Here is a 19,926-nt window from a genome sequence, read left to right as displayed (position 1 = left end):
CTTAAATAGAGTTTTTTGAATATTAAAATTTTCACAACTTACCGTTTTTTAAAACAAAAAAAAAATACCGATTGTTTTCGAAAGTACTCAAATTTTCAAAATATGCAATATGGGTATCAAACGAAGCGAAATTTTGTATGCTTTTTCACTTTATTGAAGCTTTTTTTTTTTGGAAAATATTAAAATTTTCACAAAATATCGTATATTTTTGAATACACTCATTTTTTTTAAATACACAAAAAAATAATAAAAAGTATAAAAATTCAAAAAACGAGCCATGGTTTCAACATTTTAATGAAGAAAGTGTTTTAAAATGCATTGTACACCTGTCCTGTTGTTTTGCAATCATTAGTTTCCAAAATATCTAAATATTGACAAAAAAAATATTTTTTGCTAAAAATAAATTTTTTGCGGTGCTGTACATTGCAATTTCATAAAAATTCAAAACATTTTTAAACAAGCCCAAACATGCTAAATATGATTATTATTGCAGAATAATGCATTTTAGATTGTTTTCAATTGATTAGACTTCTATTTTCATGGAAATTTTGATTTTTTTTGGAAAAATATTTTTTTTGCCCCCTGATTTTTCAGACCAATTTTGAAGGGGGGCAACATAAACTTTGAAAAATATTTGCAACGGTCTTACTCTTTATTTATAAATCAAATAAGATTATTCCAGAAAAGAAAAATACCGTCAGTGGGGGTGACATTGGGTCTGGGGGTTAAGATTGGGTCAAAGTGATTTTTGACGGATTTTTCCATTTCTCAGGTTCTTCTCAATGAAAATGAATTCTGTTGAAAGGGTTGTGTAGGGGACATCTTAAGATGACTTCGCTGAAAAAATCTCGTTCCTAGAAAAAATACTGTTATTTTGGCAGCTGTCTAAAGTTGGGGTACGTTTTTGGCCAAAAATAACCTCCCAAATCCAAATGTTTGAAAATTTCCACTTCAAACATTGTAGCGTGTCAATACGATTCCCTCGAACAAGAAACACTGTTGGATGACTTGTTTTTACCATATCGTTGTATTTGAGCATCATTTTAGTTTCATTTGACCTAATGTCACCCCCTCTAAGGGGTGAGATTGGGTCAATTTTCAAACAATAGGCATTTAAGGTAGTGTTCATCAAAATCCATCATATTTTGGGAAAATGTTAATAAATTATCTAAGAACATATCTACGTTGAAAGATTTTCGATGATGTTTAAATTGTTTTTGTTATTAAGAAAATACGAGAGGTGTATCGTTTTTTGACCCATAGTCAACCCCCACTGACGGTAGTCATTTATTGCTCTGCTTATTTATTCGTGAATGGCATAACTGTCAAATCGGAAATTATGATAAACATTTATTTTAATTTTTTGAATCCAGATTATATTCCGCAACAATAAGTCTTCATTCAATTGTCATTTCCATGTCCCACAGGATGGATCTTCGTTCATCCTTGAAATTATGGACGCCAATTCGTTCATCCGCCCGTATACTTTCATTTTTGAAAGGAGTCGTTGGAAGTCCTTCTTCAATCTTAAAATAATGTTGAGGCTCGACATACATTAAACGATTTTATTTAAAAATGCGTTTTAGAAGCTGTAATTTTGTCAAAGTGCTTTTTTGCCAAAATTAGGTAATTTTCCTAAAAAGTTGATAAACTCATTTTTACTTGCTCGTTTAGTATTATGTAAATCCTGAATTGCACATATGTCTGAACTACAAGTTTTAACAACATTTTGTTTGAAGCTGTCCATGCCAGATCTTATTTTCGACTTGATTGCATCAACAATTATTTTTCCTTCGTCCCTGATGTCTTGAATAATTTGTCTTGTTTCGTCCTTAATATTTTCAACGGCGATTTGAAATTCCTCTTCTTAATGTTTCTTGCTATATCTGGAAGTGGTCGTTTCAGGCCATCCCTCAATCTAAAAGTAACGAACAGAGTTGATGAAAAATAGAAAAGTATTTAGACCACTTTCAGTCTTACCACAACAGCTATTTAACCAAAATCTAGGAATTTGGAAAGAATTATGTTAGAGGTTGCAGCCAAGATTTGTTAAGTTGTTTTTGCAATTCCGTCGTGAAACTACTTACTTTTCCTGTCATTCTTGAACGACGAAATAGCCTACTTTTCTGTACCAAAAATAACAGAATCGAATAGCAACACTTTTCAAAATAAATGCTGAAAAGTTCTACTTTTCAGCACTGAAATGGGTGCTGAAAAGTTGAACTTTTCAGCACTTGTTTCGAAAAGTAACACTTTTCAACATTTTTTTGATTTAAACGATTTATTGACAAAATACATGAAAATTCGACTTAAAATTTCACTCAATGGGTGTTTTTCGAAATTGCAAAAAATGTTGTATGGAACTCGTTGCAAAACTTGATTTTTTCAGCACTCGTCGTATTTATCCAACTCGGTGAACCTCGTTGGATAAATGTACGACTCATGCTGAAAAAATCCTCTTTTTGCAACTTGTTGCATAAACTACTAGTTTGGACAGAACACTCTTGGGTATTCCTGTTTTGAAAGGTTTTTATTATGTTCAATCTAATAATTCCATCTAATTTGCAGTTTTCGTTACTTTCATGGAAAATTGCTTGCCAACGTGAAACTGAGCTATTTATTGCTCGATTTTAGTTGAAAACGCCTTTTAGAATCTGTCATTGAACGTCAAAGTGCTGATATACCATGCTATTGCTGTTCCCCTATATAAGCTTTGTTAATTTGGATTTGTTAATCTTGTGCACTATTGCCATACAACAACACTTTCTTAACTAGCTCATTTAGTGACTTAATGCATTGTAATCTGCAACTATGTCCGAACGGAAATTAATGGTAAGTAGTCGTTTTTTGAAGCGGTCCATGGCAGATCTAATTTTGGACTTTATTGCATCAGACATTAGTCCTACTTCGTCCTTGATGTCTTGAAGAATTTCTCTCGTTTCGTCCTTAATATTTTTAACGGCGATTCGAACTTCCTCTCTCAAACGTTTCCTGCCATATCTGGAAGTGGTCGTTGTGGGCCATCCCTCAACCTAAAAGATGAGCGATGAGAGTCGATGTTTCTTATAAAGAAAATTTCAAACATTTCGTGTACTACCACTACGGCTTCTTCCCAATTCTCTGTAACTAGTGGTGGAACTGTAATAGCACGATCAGTTATTGGCCAATGAGAGGAAGTTCTTGGTGGATCTTCATTTGTGGTGGTAGTTGAGGATACTTCTGTGAAATTATATTTTAAAATAATTTGTTTTTCAAACAATAATCTGACGTAACTCTACCTGCTACAAATACAACTTCAGTATTTAGATCTGTAAGAATGGTGGAACATCTTATTTCCTTAGATTTGATTATAATATATTTATTCAAATACCAGCTTCTGAATAGTCGTAGGCATCGTCAAATTCGTTCGATCTCTTGACTACGGGATTCCCACTTCCCAAAGCAACACACATTAAAAGTAAAGCAATCTTCATTGCAGCAACCAACTGAATCAACTGTTACTTCCTTGTATAATTCTTGCAAACTGAAAAAAAGCTTGGAAAAGAATCGGAGTAAATTCATTGCTACACAGTAAATTTGTATTATTAAAAACTGAAAAGCTAATGAAACATTGCAATTTAGTTATTATAACTGTGTATTGAAGATTGATCCCTGACATGACTTCACTTATACTTTTTTAAATTCCTTATCAACGAAGCTGAGTCTGTGGGAATCCCGCACTAATCTCCCCAAAGCGTTTCATTCGCAAACCCCTCACTTGAATCAGTCAAACATTGACACTTACTGTGATAAGCTGTGATGATGAAGTTCCTCTTAATTGAACTACTTTTTGTGTTATTCTGCGTGGCAGCTGTAAGAAATGCACCCTTGGAGGACTCAAGTGAGGAGGATATTCCAGTTCGAGGTAGGAATCCTTCGAAATGTTCAAGTCAAAATTGAAGAAACCATTATTTGTTTTATTTTTTACAGACTGGCCCTCGACGACGTACAAGTATGCCGATGTGATTGGAGCTTACACATATTCGCCCTTTGCACCGAAAACAACTCCCACGACTACGACAACAACGGTATTTGTGTTTGGTAAAATTTGACTTATTGTACATTCAAAAGATTTGTTTCAATTTTTAGACTCCAGCTCCGACTACGACGAAGAAGCCTTGGTGGAAAATATTTAGATGACCTGCTTGAATAAATTAATTATTAAAATGATTTGAATTTCATGGATTGTATTGCATTTTTCCGATCTATCTGTTATGAAGGGATCCTTATTCCTTCTCAAAATCATAACGAAACAGCCCTCAAAATTGTCTTGAAATAGGGTTATAAGGTGATAGAGTAAAGTTTCTTTAGTCTCTTTCCTTTCCTTTTATTAGAGAGTTTAACTTTCCAAAAAAAAACTAACTTAATCCACCTATGTGGTTGGAGCCTTCCTCACTCATTACCAACAATGGCTGTACACAAATTTCATCTATTTTTTAGATCCGGAATAAAAAAGTACACCAATATCACTTAAGGGGTCATATCTCGAGACAGGGTTGCCAGATCTTCATTGTTTTGGACTCGTTGGAAAGGTCTTTCAATAACCTAACCAACGATGGGTCGGATGGTGGATCCGGACATAGTTTACATACATTTAAGTGAGACCCGGCTTCCAAAAAGTACATCAATATCACTTAAGGGGCCATATCTCGAGACAGGGTTGCCAGATCTTCATTGTTTTGGACTCGTTGGAAAGGTCTTTCAATAACCTAACCAACGATGGGTCGGATGGTGGATCCGGACATAGTTTACATACATTTAAGTGAGACCCGGCTTCCAAAAAGTACATCAATATTACTTAAGGGGTCATATCTCGAGACAGGGTTGCCAGATCTTCATTGTTTTGGACTCGTTGGAAAGGTCTTTCAATAACCTAACCAACGATGGGTCGGATGGTGGATCCGGACATAGTTTACATACATTTAAGTGAGACCCGGCTTCCAAAAAGTACATCAATATCACTTCAGGGGCCATATCTCGAGACAGGGTTGCCAGATCTTCATTGTTTTGGACTCGTTGGAAAGGTCTTTTAATAACCTAGCCAACGATGGTTCGGATGATGGACCTGGACATAGTTTACATACATTTAAGTAAGATCCGGATATATGTGAAAACACATTTTTATACATAACTTTTGAACTACTTATCGAAACTTCAATCTGTATAAAACTCGATCTATGGGACCCTAAATCAAGTTGAATGCAACAGGTTCGGGTCAAATCGGTTCAGCCAGTGCCGAGAAACATGAGCTAGTTTGTTGGTCACATACATACATACACACACACATACACACACACATACACACAGACATTTGTTCAGTTTTAGATTCTGAGCCGATATGTATACATGAAGGTGGGTCTACGACGTTTTTTTACAAAGTTCATTTTTAGAGCAGGATTATAGCCTTACCTCAGTGAGGAAGGCAAAAAAGGGACAATTTTTAATTAATATTCAAATTGTTACCAAAAGGAGTGATTGGTGTTACGATTTGGAGTTGTGTTAAAATTTGGTGATTCCGGAAATTTACTTTGTTCTAAAACTTGAGATGATTTAATGAACTTAATTCCTGGGATTCACTGGAATTTTATGTCCAGATAAATTAAAAAAAGCCGACTTCATTAAATTATGTCTGTTACTACCACAACAGTCACTACTGAATAATATTTTTTCTACTCCCTCTTTCTCTGATCGGCTGGGTCTTCTGCAAAACAGATCTCTACCAAAATTTTGATCATGGTTCAGTGACTCAGTGACGTTCTTGGCACCCTTTGGAATCACTATTATATCTTTTAAAACCCGATTTAATCCCACCTGGGGTGAGAGTCCCGCCCGTGTGGATCAATCGGACCGCGCACTGGACTCCAATCCAGAGGTCGCCGGTTCGAATCCCGCGACGGGGCGCTCTAAAATTCTTTGTGTAAATACGGGTATTCGGCGCCGTCGCTCCGTGCCATACTTTCATACACTTAGGAGCCCAAGGCGGCGAAGTCCTTGTAGATAAAAAGGAAGACACTAGTTGGTACTAGCAATGGTGGCCGACAGCTAATAAAGTCAACTTCGTTTTTTTTGGGGTGAGATAGAGCCTTTCTTACTAAAGAATATAACAATGGTAGAACTTTTTTCAATTCATAACATCGACTTTTTGCCTTCCTCACTGAGGTAAGGCTATAATCCTACTCTAAAAATGAACTTTGTATAAAAACGTCGTAGACCCACCTTCATGTATACATATCGACTCAGAATCGAAAACTGAACAAATGTATGTGTGTATGTGTGTGTGTGTATGTGTGTGTGTATGTATGTATGTGACCAACAAACTAGCTCATGTTTCTCGGCACTGGCTGAACCGATTTGAACCAAACCTGTTGCATTCGACTTGGTTTAGGGTCCCATAGATCGAGTTTTATACAGATTCAAGTTTCGATAAGTAGTTCAAAAGTTATGTATAAAAATGTGTTTTCAAATATATCCGGATCTCACTTAAATGTATGTAAACTATGTCCGGGTCCATCATCCGACCCATCGTTGGTTAGGTTATCAAAAGACCTTTCCAACGAGCCTAAAACATTGAAGATCTGGCAACCCTGTCTCGAGATATGGCCACTTAAGTGACATTTATGTACTTTTTTGAAGCCGGATCTCACTTAAATGTATGTAAACTATGTCCGGATCCACCATCCGACCCATCGTTGATTAGGTTATCAAAAGACCTTTCCAACGAGTCCAAAACATTGATGATCTGGCAACCCTGTCTCGAGATATGGCCACTTAAGTGACATTTATGTACTTTTTGGAAGCCGGATCTCACTTAAATGTATGTAAACTATGTCCGGATCCACCATCCGATCCATCGTTGGTTAGGTTATCAAAAGACCTTTCCAACGAGTCCAAAACATTGAAGATCTGGCAACCCTGTCTCGAGATATGGCCACTTAAGTGACATTTATGTACTTTTTTGAAGCCGGATCTCACTTAAATGTATGTAAACTATGTCCGGATCCACCATCCGACCCATCGTTGATTAGGTTATCAAAAGACCTTTCCAACGAGTTCAAAACATTGAAGATCTGGCAACCCTGTCTCGAGATATGGCCACTTAAGTGACATTTATGTACTTTTTTGAAGCCGGATCTCACTTAAATGTATGTAAACTATGTCCGGATCCACCATCCGACCCATCGTTGATTAGGTTATCAAAAGACCTTTCCAACGAGTCCAAAACATTGAAGATCTGGCAACCCTGTCTCGAGATATGGCCACTTAAGTGACATTTATGTACTTTTTGGAAGCCGGATCTCACTTAAATGTATGTAAACTATGTCCGGATCCACCATCCGATCCATCGTTGGTTAGGTTATCAAAAGACCTTTCCAACGAGTCCAAAACATTGAAGATCTGGCAACCCTGTCTCGAGATATGGCCACTTAAGTGACATTTATGTACTTTTTTGAAGCCGGATCTCACTTAAATGTATGTAAACTATGTCCGGATCCACCATCCGACCCATCGTTGATTAGGTTATCAAAAGACCTTTCCAACGAGTTCAAAACATTGAAGATCTGGCAACCCTGTCTCGAGATATGCCCACTTAAGTGACATTTATGTACTTTTTTGAAGCCGGATCTCAATTAAATGTATGTAAACGATGTCCGGATCCACCATCCGACCCATCGTACTTTTTTATTCCGGATCTAAAAAATAGATGAAATTTTTGTACAATTCCATCATATCAGCCATTGTTGGTAATAAGTGAGGAAGGCTCCAACCACATAGGTGGATTAAGTTAGTTTTTTTTACAACGTCTTATGAAAGTCTTATGATGAAAGCAATGTATTATAAATGATATGATTTCCAAAAGAAATAAAAAACGCAATTTTCACCAAAATAATATTTTCAATCGTACAATATGTTTGTAAGTTTGTAATCAAACAAGCGTTTTTGACAAACGCGATCATAGCAAGCTTCCCATGCGCCAGTGACAACGCACACCGCGGTTTTGGTTTTTTAGCTTCGGTACGATCCCTTTTGTGTGTTGGTATTGTCCGTTTCTTTCAAAGGTACACGCCGCGCGGCATTTCAGAATGTGCCGCAAACACTGTTGCCATCGATTTTTTGCACTTTTGGTGCAATAAAAACATACCCGGCAACAATATCATGCAATTCGAAGAAGAAGATCAACAAAAACAAAACGCGCAGTCAGGGCTGAGCTGTACGATTTTGAACTAGTTAGTCGCTATTGGCGGGTTTAGGGCGCCAATGTTCTTGGCGAGGGCGCTTCTCCTCGTAGGGCGCCTATATTTGTACAAGGGGCGCCAAGTGATGAGCGGGGGGGGGGGGGGGGTGGAATATGCTGTTCGTTTTTTGATTACACAAAAAATAACAGCTACGTTAGCAAATGAAAAAGTGAGTTTCAGAAAGACACATTAATTTTATCCATTTGCCCTTTCCATTAGGTCCCTGCACTAATAATAAAATGTTGTTTGATTATCGGCAAACTGCAACAGATATTCAGCAACAGTACAAGTATGAATCCCCTATTCGGAAAGGTAATCAATTTTCATACAAACATATTTCATTTAAAATCAACATTATTCTATCTCAAAATTACATTGAAAACTTTATCAAGTTAACATTACTGTACCGTCAGTTTGTGTGACTATGGGTCAAAAAACGATTCACTTCTCATTACTTCTTACGAACAAATCTAATCTAATCTATCTAATCTAATCAAATTACTTCTAACGAACAAAAACAATTTAAATGATAGCGAAAAAGCGAAAGATTGATCTTAGATAGTTTACCAACATTTTCCAAAAATATGATGGAATTTGATGTTGTTGTTTATTTTATTAACGTGACTTTAACCTAGAGAGGTCATTCGTCACTCTGGAATTTGATGAATCGTTTAAAAATTGAAACTAAAATAATGCTCTAATACGAAGCAATGATCAAAACAAGTAACTCAGCAGTGTTACTCTTTCAAAGGAATCGACCCATTTCAAAGAACATATTAAGAGGTTGATTTTTTGAAAAATCATTTTTGGTGAAAACCGTACCCCACATATATAAAGCTGCCAAAATCGCGGGTTTTGTTCTTGGAATGTGACATTTTCAGCAAACGTTTTTTAGATGTATCCTACTCTACCCTTTTAACATAATTAAGTTTCATTGAAAAGACTGAGGAATTGCAAATTCCATAAAAAAAATCATTTTGACCCGATAGCACCCCAACTAAAGGTAATGTTATTAATGATTTGGCAAAAAACAGCCACTCCAGCCGCAATAAATTAAATCATCGCAGCGAATAAAAATGTATATTATAAACACAGATCAGACCCTGATATACCATAACACCGGTCATTGTATGCTAGCGATGCATAAAACGAACAGTGTGAACAGAGCGAACAGCAACGTAGCAGCATCTAGAAAAAGGAAAGAATCATCAAAACGGAACACGTTGAAGAGCACTGCTAGTTGATTCAAAACAAACGCGGCAGCGTTTCGCGGCGCAACTTGGCAACTTATGGTACGTTCGTTTGAAAAGCCGGTGCGGCACTGAGTGCCGCACTCGTCGAGTGCCAGTTTTGGTTCAAACGAACGGTTCAGTTTTGCTCTTAGTTTTTATGCTTGTGTGCGTGCGTGGTGTTTTGTTTTGGTTCAAAAAACGTCAGTCAAAATAAGATCGTTGCGAATTGAACGTACCTCCGCGAATATCAATGGCGTATGTCGTATCCTGTCTCAGGAACGGTCATTGGAACCCGGAAAACGTTTCTTTGCGCGTAACACGCAAGAGTTAAAGAACCTGGAGCTTACTTTTGGTTTAAGATGGCCTTTCTCTAATAAGCTTCAGGTTCTTTAGCAAGAGTCACTGATAGTGACCAACGAAATCGACGGAAACGTTGACCGAGATCAACCAAGCTCAACCTGCGTGGAACCAACAGCCGCGGCTAAACTCAACGACGTCTACCCTGACTGTGTACCAGACTTGACCAGATGTAAACAGCTCATCAATATGCCCAGACGTTCTAAGGCTTTGGCCCTGCTCCTAAAAAAATATTTAATTTATTAAATGCTAAAAACCATTTTAAAAAATACCAAAAAAATGCATAAATTTGTTTATTATCTTCTCTCTACTACTAAAAATCCTACTGTCAATATGTTAACTACATGAAATTTCAGTGATTTTATATTTTTCTGATTTTTTTAAAATATGAATTTCAGGAATATCTGGTGTTTCAGCATTTAAAGAATTTTAATTTAAACGATTTCAGTAAAGTAAAATTCCTTAAATTATGAAACCTTTTCATAAACTTTGATTTATTCTAATAATTGAACCAAGTTCAATAATTCATGAAATCATTTAAATTTAAAAACTCTTAAAATCCCAGAGAGTCCTGAATTTTTTTAAATTTTAATAATGCATTAGTTTATTAAATTCCAAAAATTTCTAAATTTTATAAAATCTCTAAAATTTCAAAAAATCTCAAAATACAAAAACATTTAGAAATTTATAAAATTAAAACTTCAGAAATTCCTAAAATTACTTTTATCACTGAATGTCCCAAAAATTCCAGAAATGTTAAAAATTTAAAAAAAAATCCCGATTTTATAAATTCTCAATTTCCACAAATTCCGAAATTTCTCAATATCCAAAAAACTTTCAAATTCCTTAAACTATTAAAGCTCCACAAAATAAAATAAAAATCCAATAATTTTTGAAATTCTTAAATTCCATAAACCTGAAGTGGATCTAATATTCTTAAAATAATAAAATTATAAAATAAGTAGTATAGAATTTTAAAATATATATATTTTTTTCAGTAATTGGTATTTTAAGGAAATATAGGTAATTTTTTTTTAGAATTTTAGGAATTTCTGTAACATTAGAATTTTATTGAATTTTAACAGTGGAAATTCATATTTTTTCAATAAAAATTACATTTTTTTGGGAATTTTTAAAATTTAGACTTTTTTTAATACTGGAATTTAAAAACCTAAGCGAAATCCGGGATTTTAGGATTTTAAAAATATTAGAAATTTCAAAATAGTTTCTAAATTTTGGATATTTTCAAAAATTCAAGAATTCATGGTATTTTAGGATTTTCTGAAATTCCTGGAACTTTTGAAATTTTGGAATATAAAGATTCCAGAAATAAAAAAAAAATCCAAAAATTACTAATAATATCAAATTTCAAAAATTTATAAAATTCTAAAAACAATCAATTTTTTCAAAAATTCCTTAAACTTTTAAAATTTATAAAAAATCTACAATTTCCAATAATTGAAGAAAATCCGAAATTCCTCTAATATCTTAATTCAAAATTCTTTAAAATCACAGATTTTTTTTTTAATTTAAAAATCCAAAATCTTTCGAAATTTCCAAAAGGTTAAAATTTCTGAAGATTTTAAAATTCTAAACATTCATAAAAACTTCAAACTTTTGAGGTAAAAACTTTACCTCAAAAAAAATCCAACAAATGCTTAAGTAAAATTCCTGAAATTCTTAAATTACAGACATTTCTTAAATTCCTGAATAACCTAAAATTACTGAATTCCCAACAAACAAAATCTATAAATTCCTAAAACTCTGAAAATTTAAAATTTTTGTTTAAAAATCTTAATTTCCTGATTTTTAGAATTTTTTAAAAATCTTTTAAATGTCATAGAATATCAAAACCCCACAAGATAAAAAATATCTATAAAATTCAGAAATTCTTTGATTCCAGAAATCCCTTAAATTCCATTATTACCAAAAACCCACAAAAAATAATTGCTTAACATTCCAAACTGATTTTCAAATATTAAAATATAAAATTACGCATTTTTTTATTTAAAGAATTTCAGGAGTTTTAAGAGTTTTTGTTATTTTATGGATTTCTGTAATTCTACAAATTTGGAATGGAGTGGAGGAGCTGGTCGAGTTCGGATCGTCGTCGCGCTTTCTTGTCTTTGAAATGTGTTTTTTTGTGATTTGATTCGGTCGGATCGCCTGCTGAAGTGTGTGTTAATCGGTTCTGGAACGTCCCGGGAACGTCGCGATTGTGTTGGATGTGCTAGTGGCCGGTTCTGGGACGCGGATTTAGCTTTTTTCAATCGGTTTAAATGAGCGATTTTGCCGTCATTTTTTCAACGCGTTGTGGCTTGCTTGGTGTGCCTTGTTGGTGTTAGTGGAAAGGAAACTTTTAGCACGCACACCAAGATATTTCTAAGTGGTGTTTGCTGTGAAAGTCGAAACACTGATGAGAGCGGGGAGAGTGAAAGAGGGGTTTTTTTTTCTTCGGAGAGTGAGCGAGAGCATGAAATAGAAGCGAAAAGAAATTTGAGAGGCTTCTTTGCCAGTGTTCATAGAGTGGGTGGTGTAACATGGGGTGGTGATTTTAAATCAGTAACGACAATTTTGTCAGCGTCGCTCTCCACGGAACAATGTGTGGCAGTGTTGGTAAACATGGTGTGCGTGAGAGAATCCGTGGAGATCTCTATGGGGTCGGCTAACAACAACAGGTTGTCTTGGCGGCGTATTTGCTAGGCCGTTGATGGAGTTGCGGGCAGCAGAACCGGGTGAGCCAGTTCCAATAGGAATTATTCTGAGAAATCAGAATGTGAAAGCGTGTATGGGGATGCGAGAGTGTATGTGAGAAAAAGATTGAGCCGGCACAACTGATCTAGACAACTTTTTTGTTGATCTTATTTGGACAGTGTTGCCAATGACTTGGATGTTTCAAACAAGACACTTTTTTATTAATTTCTTTTTGCACTTTTTCTATTAAAACATCTCTCTTAATTAGTATGCTAACAAGTAACATGTATTTCAACATTTGTAAAAAGGTTAACTAATTCAAAATTAGTTATTTTATTTTTTATCTGTTCTCAATATATACTATTCAATAGTCCTCCTTGTTCAATAGTCCTCCTTGCTCATTGAAGGATTGGTATGCCATAAAATCTTTCGGCATTATTTTAAATAATTTAACATTCAGTTTTCAGCTTAAAGTAGTTTGTTTGAGCATGTGAGTGCCACTCACTGAGCTTTGACAGCCACTTATCTGGAATTATAGATAATCTACTATTGCTGGAAATTCTACCCAATTTAGGGTACTTTGTTATTTTTAATTTTTGCATTACAGGCTGTTTTCATTATATTGATGCCTTTCAAAAATAATTTCAAGCCTAATTTAAAAATCTTACTCGCTGTAATGTTGAAGTCTAAAAATGTAAATTAGTTTATGTGTGTATGAGAGTGTGAATGAGTTTATTTGTTCTTTTTTATTATTTAGCCCAATAAATATAAAAAATCGCGTAAAATCTACAGAATCGGTCGATAAATCCAAATCAAATTTCATCGAAAATAATCGTTATATGGTCATTATTTAATAATTAAGTATACGCGTCTTGATCATTTTGCTTTCGTTAGTTTAGTTCGTTTGAGTTATTGTTTTAATTTCATTACAATCGGTTACGTGGTGGCCTGTTTTCTTTTCGTTTATATTCGTTGATCGTAATAATTTATTCCAACAGGCAGTATTAGTATTAACTCGGCAAACTATCGATTTTTTGAAGAGTAAAGCGTTTTTTATTTAGTTTTTTTGAAATTTGCTCGCGTGATCTAAATTGTACAAACAGTAAAAATATACTGATAAGTCCAGCCCATAGCACTACTGCTCGGTTGGCACGCGTTCGATTAAAAAACCTTTCTAAATAATCAATAATTTATCTTTCCGTAGCCGGCTGCCTAAGATTTAAAATTTTCAACCGATAAACAAAATGCTCATGGTCACATCACTGCCACTCGTGAATCCTGACCTCATACCCATCTACTAACCCCCTCAAAACTCATGTGATACTTTGTCGGAGAAGCAGTCGATTGGGCGGTCTCCATCACTCAAGTATCGGACTAACATTCCCATCCACTTCCCCGTGACTCTACCACTGGTCGTGGCCGGCGCCGGTATTGATCAGCATGATAGGGGCCTTTGAGAAGTTGCGAAGCGAGGAAAGATAGCACCCACTCATCTTCCACGGCTCGTGGATGTAACTTCTGGAGGTCCTGGTCAATAACGGAGTAGCAACTGCGGGTGGGCACCTATGCTTATGCTTTTATGGATTTCTGTAATTCTACAAATTTATGATTTTTTTTTGAAAAATTTCAAAGATTTTTGTGTTATTTGAGTATTTTTGGAATTATAGCATTTTTTTAAATTTTCTGGAATTTTAAAATTTTGAATATATCTGGAATATTATAAGGTTATAAAGTTAAGAGAAATTCAGGATTTTTTAGATCATGTTGAATGTTTGGATTTTTTGGGAATATTAAGAACCTATAAAATTAAAAGAAATTTTGTAGAGTTTGAGAATTTTAGGAATTTCTGGAATCTTAGAATTTTAGAAATTAATTGAATTTTTGAAATCCTAGAAATTTTAGAAAATCTAGACATTTTAGGAATTTGAAGAATTTCATTTATTTCCTATAACAGGAATTTTAATTGGCTTGGGAATTTGAATAATTTCGTAATAATTTCTGTTACTTCAGAATTTCACAAATTTCTTTGTTTTTAATTATTCAAGAAGTTCTAGGATTTATTAACAATCAGAAGCTTAAGTTTTTTTTTATTAAATTCAAGGAATTTTAAGAGTTTTAAGATATTGTAGGAATTTTAAGAACCTAAATAATTTAAGGATTTTTTTTGAATTTTGGAAATTATGGAATTTTAGGGATGTTACGAAGTTACAAATTTTGGAAATTTCTGTTGAATTGATTTTTTTAAACAATTTCTTAATTTTTGTTTGAATTATAAAAGTTTTATAATATATCATTAAAGAAATTTTAGAATTTTTTATAATAAAATTATTTTGAAAAAAATTCTCGATATCTTTAGAATTTGAGAAAGGTTAAGGGTTTTAGAACTTTCATAAATTTTATAAATATTGGAAATTTTAGAAAAATTTTATATTTCAGAGTTTGAACAATTCATTTTTTTGTTTTAAAAGTTTTAGGAAGTATAGGAATGTTTGGATTTTTTTGAGTGTGTAAATTTTGATTTTTTTTGCGTTTTTTTTAATTGGTTGGATTTTCTTAATTTTGTTTTGTGTATTGTAGTTTTTGAATTTCGGTATTGTATTTTTTTTTATTTGGAATTTCTGTAATGCTTAGCATTTTTGCCTGAATTTTAAAATTATAGATTTATTTGTAGCGACGCATGGTATTGACATCAGATACTACGGAAGACGGACTTGACGGAACACTTCGCTCAATTGGGTTAAGACAAGTTCATTCCGTTCATCCTACTGCTTTGTCCCGGGACCACGTTTGGCTGGTCCAACCCGGCGGGAAAGTCGACTTTCTTATCGCAAAATATTTCAAGTATCTACTTGATTTGTTTATTTTCATATTTTTTTAATGATCTCTAACATCACACAATATAGTTCACAAGATACACAAACAGTTTCTCTGATCTTATTGATTCACTGATTCGTTTGAATCGCCGCGAATGTCCATGATTATCATTTGATCTGGAACCTGGCGCGCCGCATGGTAATCGCAACCGGTGTCTGGAGCTCGCGATTCCGCACTAGGCCAGATCGGCAGCATGTTCGCCATCAGCTTACAGATCGGAGCATGGCAGGTTAGTACCAGCATCAGTTGCCCACCTTGCGTCTTGATTGGTTGTCGTCCGTCCGGATAGAATCCTTCCTCGAAACCTACTCGCTTGTACTCCTTCTTGTACATCGGTAGAAGTTGGTTCTATGGGATGGTTTCCGCTTCGTACAGAGAGCTCAGCCACCTGAAAATAATGATGAAAGTCTTAAAACGAATCAGAACTTTTATGAAGTAATGTAAAACTTACCCAAATACAGTTATTTTCCAAATTGTCCACCATTTAAACGCGAACAAATCGAAAACAACAACAAAATCCGCTTCTCGTATCATGTTTTGAACGAACAGCTGATTTTGATGTTTACAAACATCGTTTGTTGGTGTGCGAGAAACTCGCACGAAACTAGAAAAAAATCGAGTGCGGCACTCGCACTTTCAGTTCCAAGATGGCGGCAAAACTCGTGCCGCACCAGCGCTAGTTTCTTCAAACAAACACTTTGACAGCTCTGAGTGCGGCACTCAGTGCGGAACTAGCCCTCAAACGAACGTACCATTAGCAAATTTGCAAAATGCAAAGTTTCTCTTGGGCCCTGCTGAGGGCGCCAAATGGTTTAAGGAGGGCGACATTTTTGTTAAAGAACTTGTTAGTCGACGACTAACCTCGACTAACCTACAGCTCAGCCCTGATTTCCCTTAGGCTCTTTTTTTTTTAATTTGCAAAAATGGCATTTTGGGCGCCCTGGGGCTTCCTGAGGGGGCGCTTTATCTTTTTCAAAAAGGCGCAGCACAAATCGGCAACTTGGCAAATTTGCAAAATGCAAAGTTTCTCTTGGGCCCTGCTGAGGGCGCCAAATGGTTTAAGGAGGGCGACATTTTTGTTAAAGAACTTGTTAGTCGACGACTAACCTCGACTAACCTACAGCTCAGCCCTGATTTCCCTTAGGCTCTTTTTTTTTTTAATTTGCAAAAATGGCATTTTGGGCGCCCTGGGGCTTCCTGAGGGGGCGCTTTATCTTTTTCAAAAAGGCGCAGCACAAATCGGCAACTTGGCAAATTTGCAAAATGCAAAGTTTCTCTTGGGCCCTGTTGAGGGCGCCAAATGGTTTAAGGAGGGCGACATTTTTGTTAAAGAACTTGTTAGTCGACGACTAACCTCGACTAACCTACAGCTCAGCCCTGATCTCCCTTAGGCTCTTTTTTTTTTTAATTTGCAAAAATGGCATTTTGGGCGCCCTGGGGCTTCCTGAGGGGGCGCTTTATCTTTTTCAAAAAGGCGCAGCACAAATCGGCAACTTGGCAAATTTGCAAAATGCAAAGTTTTTCTTGGGCCCTGCTGAGGGCGCCAAATGGTTTAAGGAGGGCGACATTTTTGTTAAAGAACTTGTTAGTCGACGACTAACCTCGACTAACCTACAGCTCAGCCCTGATCTCCCTTAGGCTCTTTTTTTTTTTAATTTGCAAAAATGGCATTTTGGGCGCCCTGGGGCTTCCTGAGGGGGCGCTTTATCTTTTTCAAAAAGGCGCAGCACAAATCGGCAACTTGGCAAATTTGCAAAATGCAAAGTTTCTCTTGGGCCCTGTTGAGGGCGCCAAATGGTTTAAGGAGGGCGACATTTTTGTTAAAGAACTTGTTAGTCGACGACTAACCTCGACTAACCTACAGCTCAGCCCTGCGCGCAGTATGGGATTTGACAGCGCGCATTTGCCGAAAGTGCGGCGCGTCGTTTCGAGGCTGGTATGCCGCGTATCTTTTACGGGAATACGCGCAATATTTTGGTTCATCGTTTCAGCGCACCAAGCCAAGCAAAACCCAGGTACAAGTGAACCGCGTGTGCCGGACGGTGCAGGGAAGCTAGCCATTCAGCTTCTACGAAAGTGACAGAGTCAAAGATAGTTATTGGAAAGCCATTGGCGTCGCCAGCATTGAAAACTTTGAAAACGATATAAACGATGAAAAGCTTAGAAAGCTCCTATTGGAATCCAATGAACCCTGTTAAATAAACTTACGAAAATGAAGTCTACATTTAGGCGATTTTAAGAGCGCACGGGAAACAAATTGACTGTAGCCGGATGACTGTCCTATGTCACAAAAGTTTTTGCATAAACATTAGACAGTTATGCAAAAACGGACAGGGCAAAAGAAACCGAAAAGCTACGATATGTTGTAGGAAACATCGGTAGACAAGCTACTACAAAACGAGTATAAGTCGAGCCACAAAACATATGCGCCAGCATTCTCGCGCCAGTATTCAAAGCTCAACTTGACAACTTGTCGACTTGGCGACGAAGCGTCGAAAATCGATGCAGTGTGATTTTTTGACGATTTTTCCGATTAAAATTCATGCTGAATCGCCATATTTACGAAGATGGAAATGACGTCCAGCCTTAAAGTAAAACCTTTACCTTTCTTTAGTAAGAAAGGCAAAAAGTAAATCGTTCTAAAAATTGGTCGGGATTGCCGATAGCTGTCGAATTTGTTTCAGATGCTCACTCATGGTCTGTACTATGAATGTAGGAAGAAATTTCGAATAAAATCAGAAATGAAAAATGTTGGCGAAGGTCACCAGGTGGGCTTTTACCTTTTTTTAGGGATTTTTTTTCTTATGGTAGGTTAATCAAACGGCTCTAACTCCAGAACCATATTATGAATCTGGATGAAAATTTGGGAGGTTGTAGAGCTCGAATAATGCAATTTTTGAGATAAATAAAAGATATGAAAATGAAAAAAATTGACCATATTTTCATTAGAAAACTGTGTATTTTGTTGAAAAGTCTGGCCGCATCCGAAAACAGATGGATATTTCGAAATTTTCGCGGCAACTCGTCCAGGTTCAGCACACTAGCTTTCATCTGCATTTAGAAGAATCGAAATCGGATATATGGGAGCTGAGAACGGCGCGACACAAAATTTTGCAAAATTTTACCACATACGAACATCACTCGACCTCCACGGAATTAATTTTCTCAAAATTCGAGGATTGGAGATAGACGAGTTCTGTCAAGGTGAATCGATAGAGCGTCGAAAATCGATACAGTGTGATTTTTTGACGATTTTTCCGATTAAAATTCATGCTGAATCGACATAATTACGAAGATGGAAATGACGTCCAGCCTTAAAGTAAAACCTATACCTTTCTTTAGTAAGAAAGGCAAAACGTGCTGGAGTACAGATCTAGGAGTCTAGATTTCAACCATGGTTCATATTCTGTGATGTCCCCAGGTGTTGTTACGGTTTTGGTTTTGTTTTGAAAGATATTTACTGTAGATAATTTTTTACGAGAATTATAAAATTTTATATTATGACTTTTAAAACAGATTTTTGGTTCTTCACCAGAAGAAATTTAAAAGAAGGGTTATTTTTTACAAGTACAAATTAATAAAAAGAAGGGTTTTACGAGATCTTTGCAATTCATATACATTTTCCCTTCTTTTTAAGAGATTAAAAGACATACAAAATGCACTCTGGAGCTCGGTACAGACCAAAGTTTGGATTTTTTTTTTCGAAAAATCGGCCCCGGCAAAAACAAATGGCGTTTCGGGCGTCGCGAGGTGCGACGCATATCTTTTTTACCGGGGCCGATTTCTCGAAAAAAAAGTCAAACTTTGATAGTGGGTAGCAAGATCCAGAGCGCTCCAAATTTCAATGTTATATATACCAACAGATGCGCAAGGATCTTGCCTACACGCCAGTGATGTGGAAAATAAACGCTTCAGTGGCCAAAGCGCCTAAAAAATTTTACATTTTTGAAAAAATCTCTTTTTACGGGTTAAATCCCATTTAGAATTCAAATGTAAAGCGCCAGCTCCTGTTTCGTCCAATCAATCTCATGTTTGGGATTTGGGCTCAGTATGCCAACCGGAACATACCCCTGCATGTTCGCCAAAAAGTTTTGTTACATCCTATTATCCATCTTTTTATATGATATGAAGTTTTAATATAACAAAATTTAAGGATTTTAAGATCTGAAACCAAATGTAAGTTTTGATGTAAACCAAAAAATGAAGAAAACTGAATTTAAAAAAAAATAATAATCTGAGTAGGCTGGTACAAATTTTATTTAAAGTTATTGTCCCCCTTCAAAGTTGGCCTGAAAAATCAAGGGACAAAAAATTATTATTTTTCAAAAGACTTCAAAATTTTAATTGAAATTTATGTGCAATCAGCTGAAATCAATTTAATATGCATTTCCCTTAGTTAAGTATCATTTTTAGCATGTTTGGGTTGATTTAAGAGCGAGTTTTTCACCAATGTGTAACAGGTCGTATCGAGGTGCTCCGATTTGGATGAATCTTTC

General features: G+C 35.7%; 2 protein-coding genes across 2 annotated transcripts in view; both read right to left on the bottom strand.

The window, feature by feature from the left end:
* The window catches only part of LOC120414196 (uncharacterized), a 260,154-nt gene that overhangs the window by 113,407 nt on the left and 126,821 nt on the right, over positions 1 to 19,926 (bottom strand). The gene's annotated exons all lie outside the window — the stretch shown is intronic.
* On the bottom strand, positions 1,326 to 3,529 carry LOC120414199 (uncharacterized). The gene is made up of 4 exons (XM_039575282.2): positions 3,371 to 3,529; positions 3,279 to 3,308; positions 3,098 to 3,219; positions 1,326 to 3,032 (listed from the first exon to the last, which is right to left on the bottom strand). Exons 1-4 carry the CDS (start codon positions 3,471 to 3,473, stop codon positions 2,781 to 2,783), a joined length of 507 nt encoding a protein of 168 aa, XP_039431216.1. The 5' UTR covers positions 3,474 to 3,529; the 3' UTR covers positions 1,326 to 2,780.

This window comes from Culex pipiens, chromosome 3 (assembly GCF_016801865.2).
Source record: "Culex pipiens pallens isolate TS chromosome 3, TS_CPP_V2, whole genome shotgun sequence".
NCBI classification, from domain to species: Eukaryota; Metazoa; Arthropoda; class Insecta; order Diptera; family Culicidae; genus Culex; species Culex pipiens.
The sequence above is the reverse complement of the archived record's forward strand: the minus strand, read 5'-3'. Positions and strand labels throughout refer to the sequence as shown.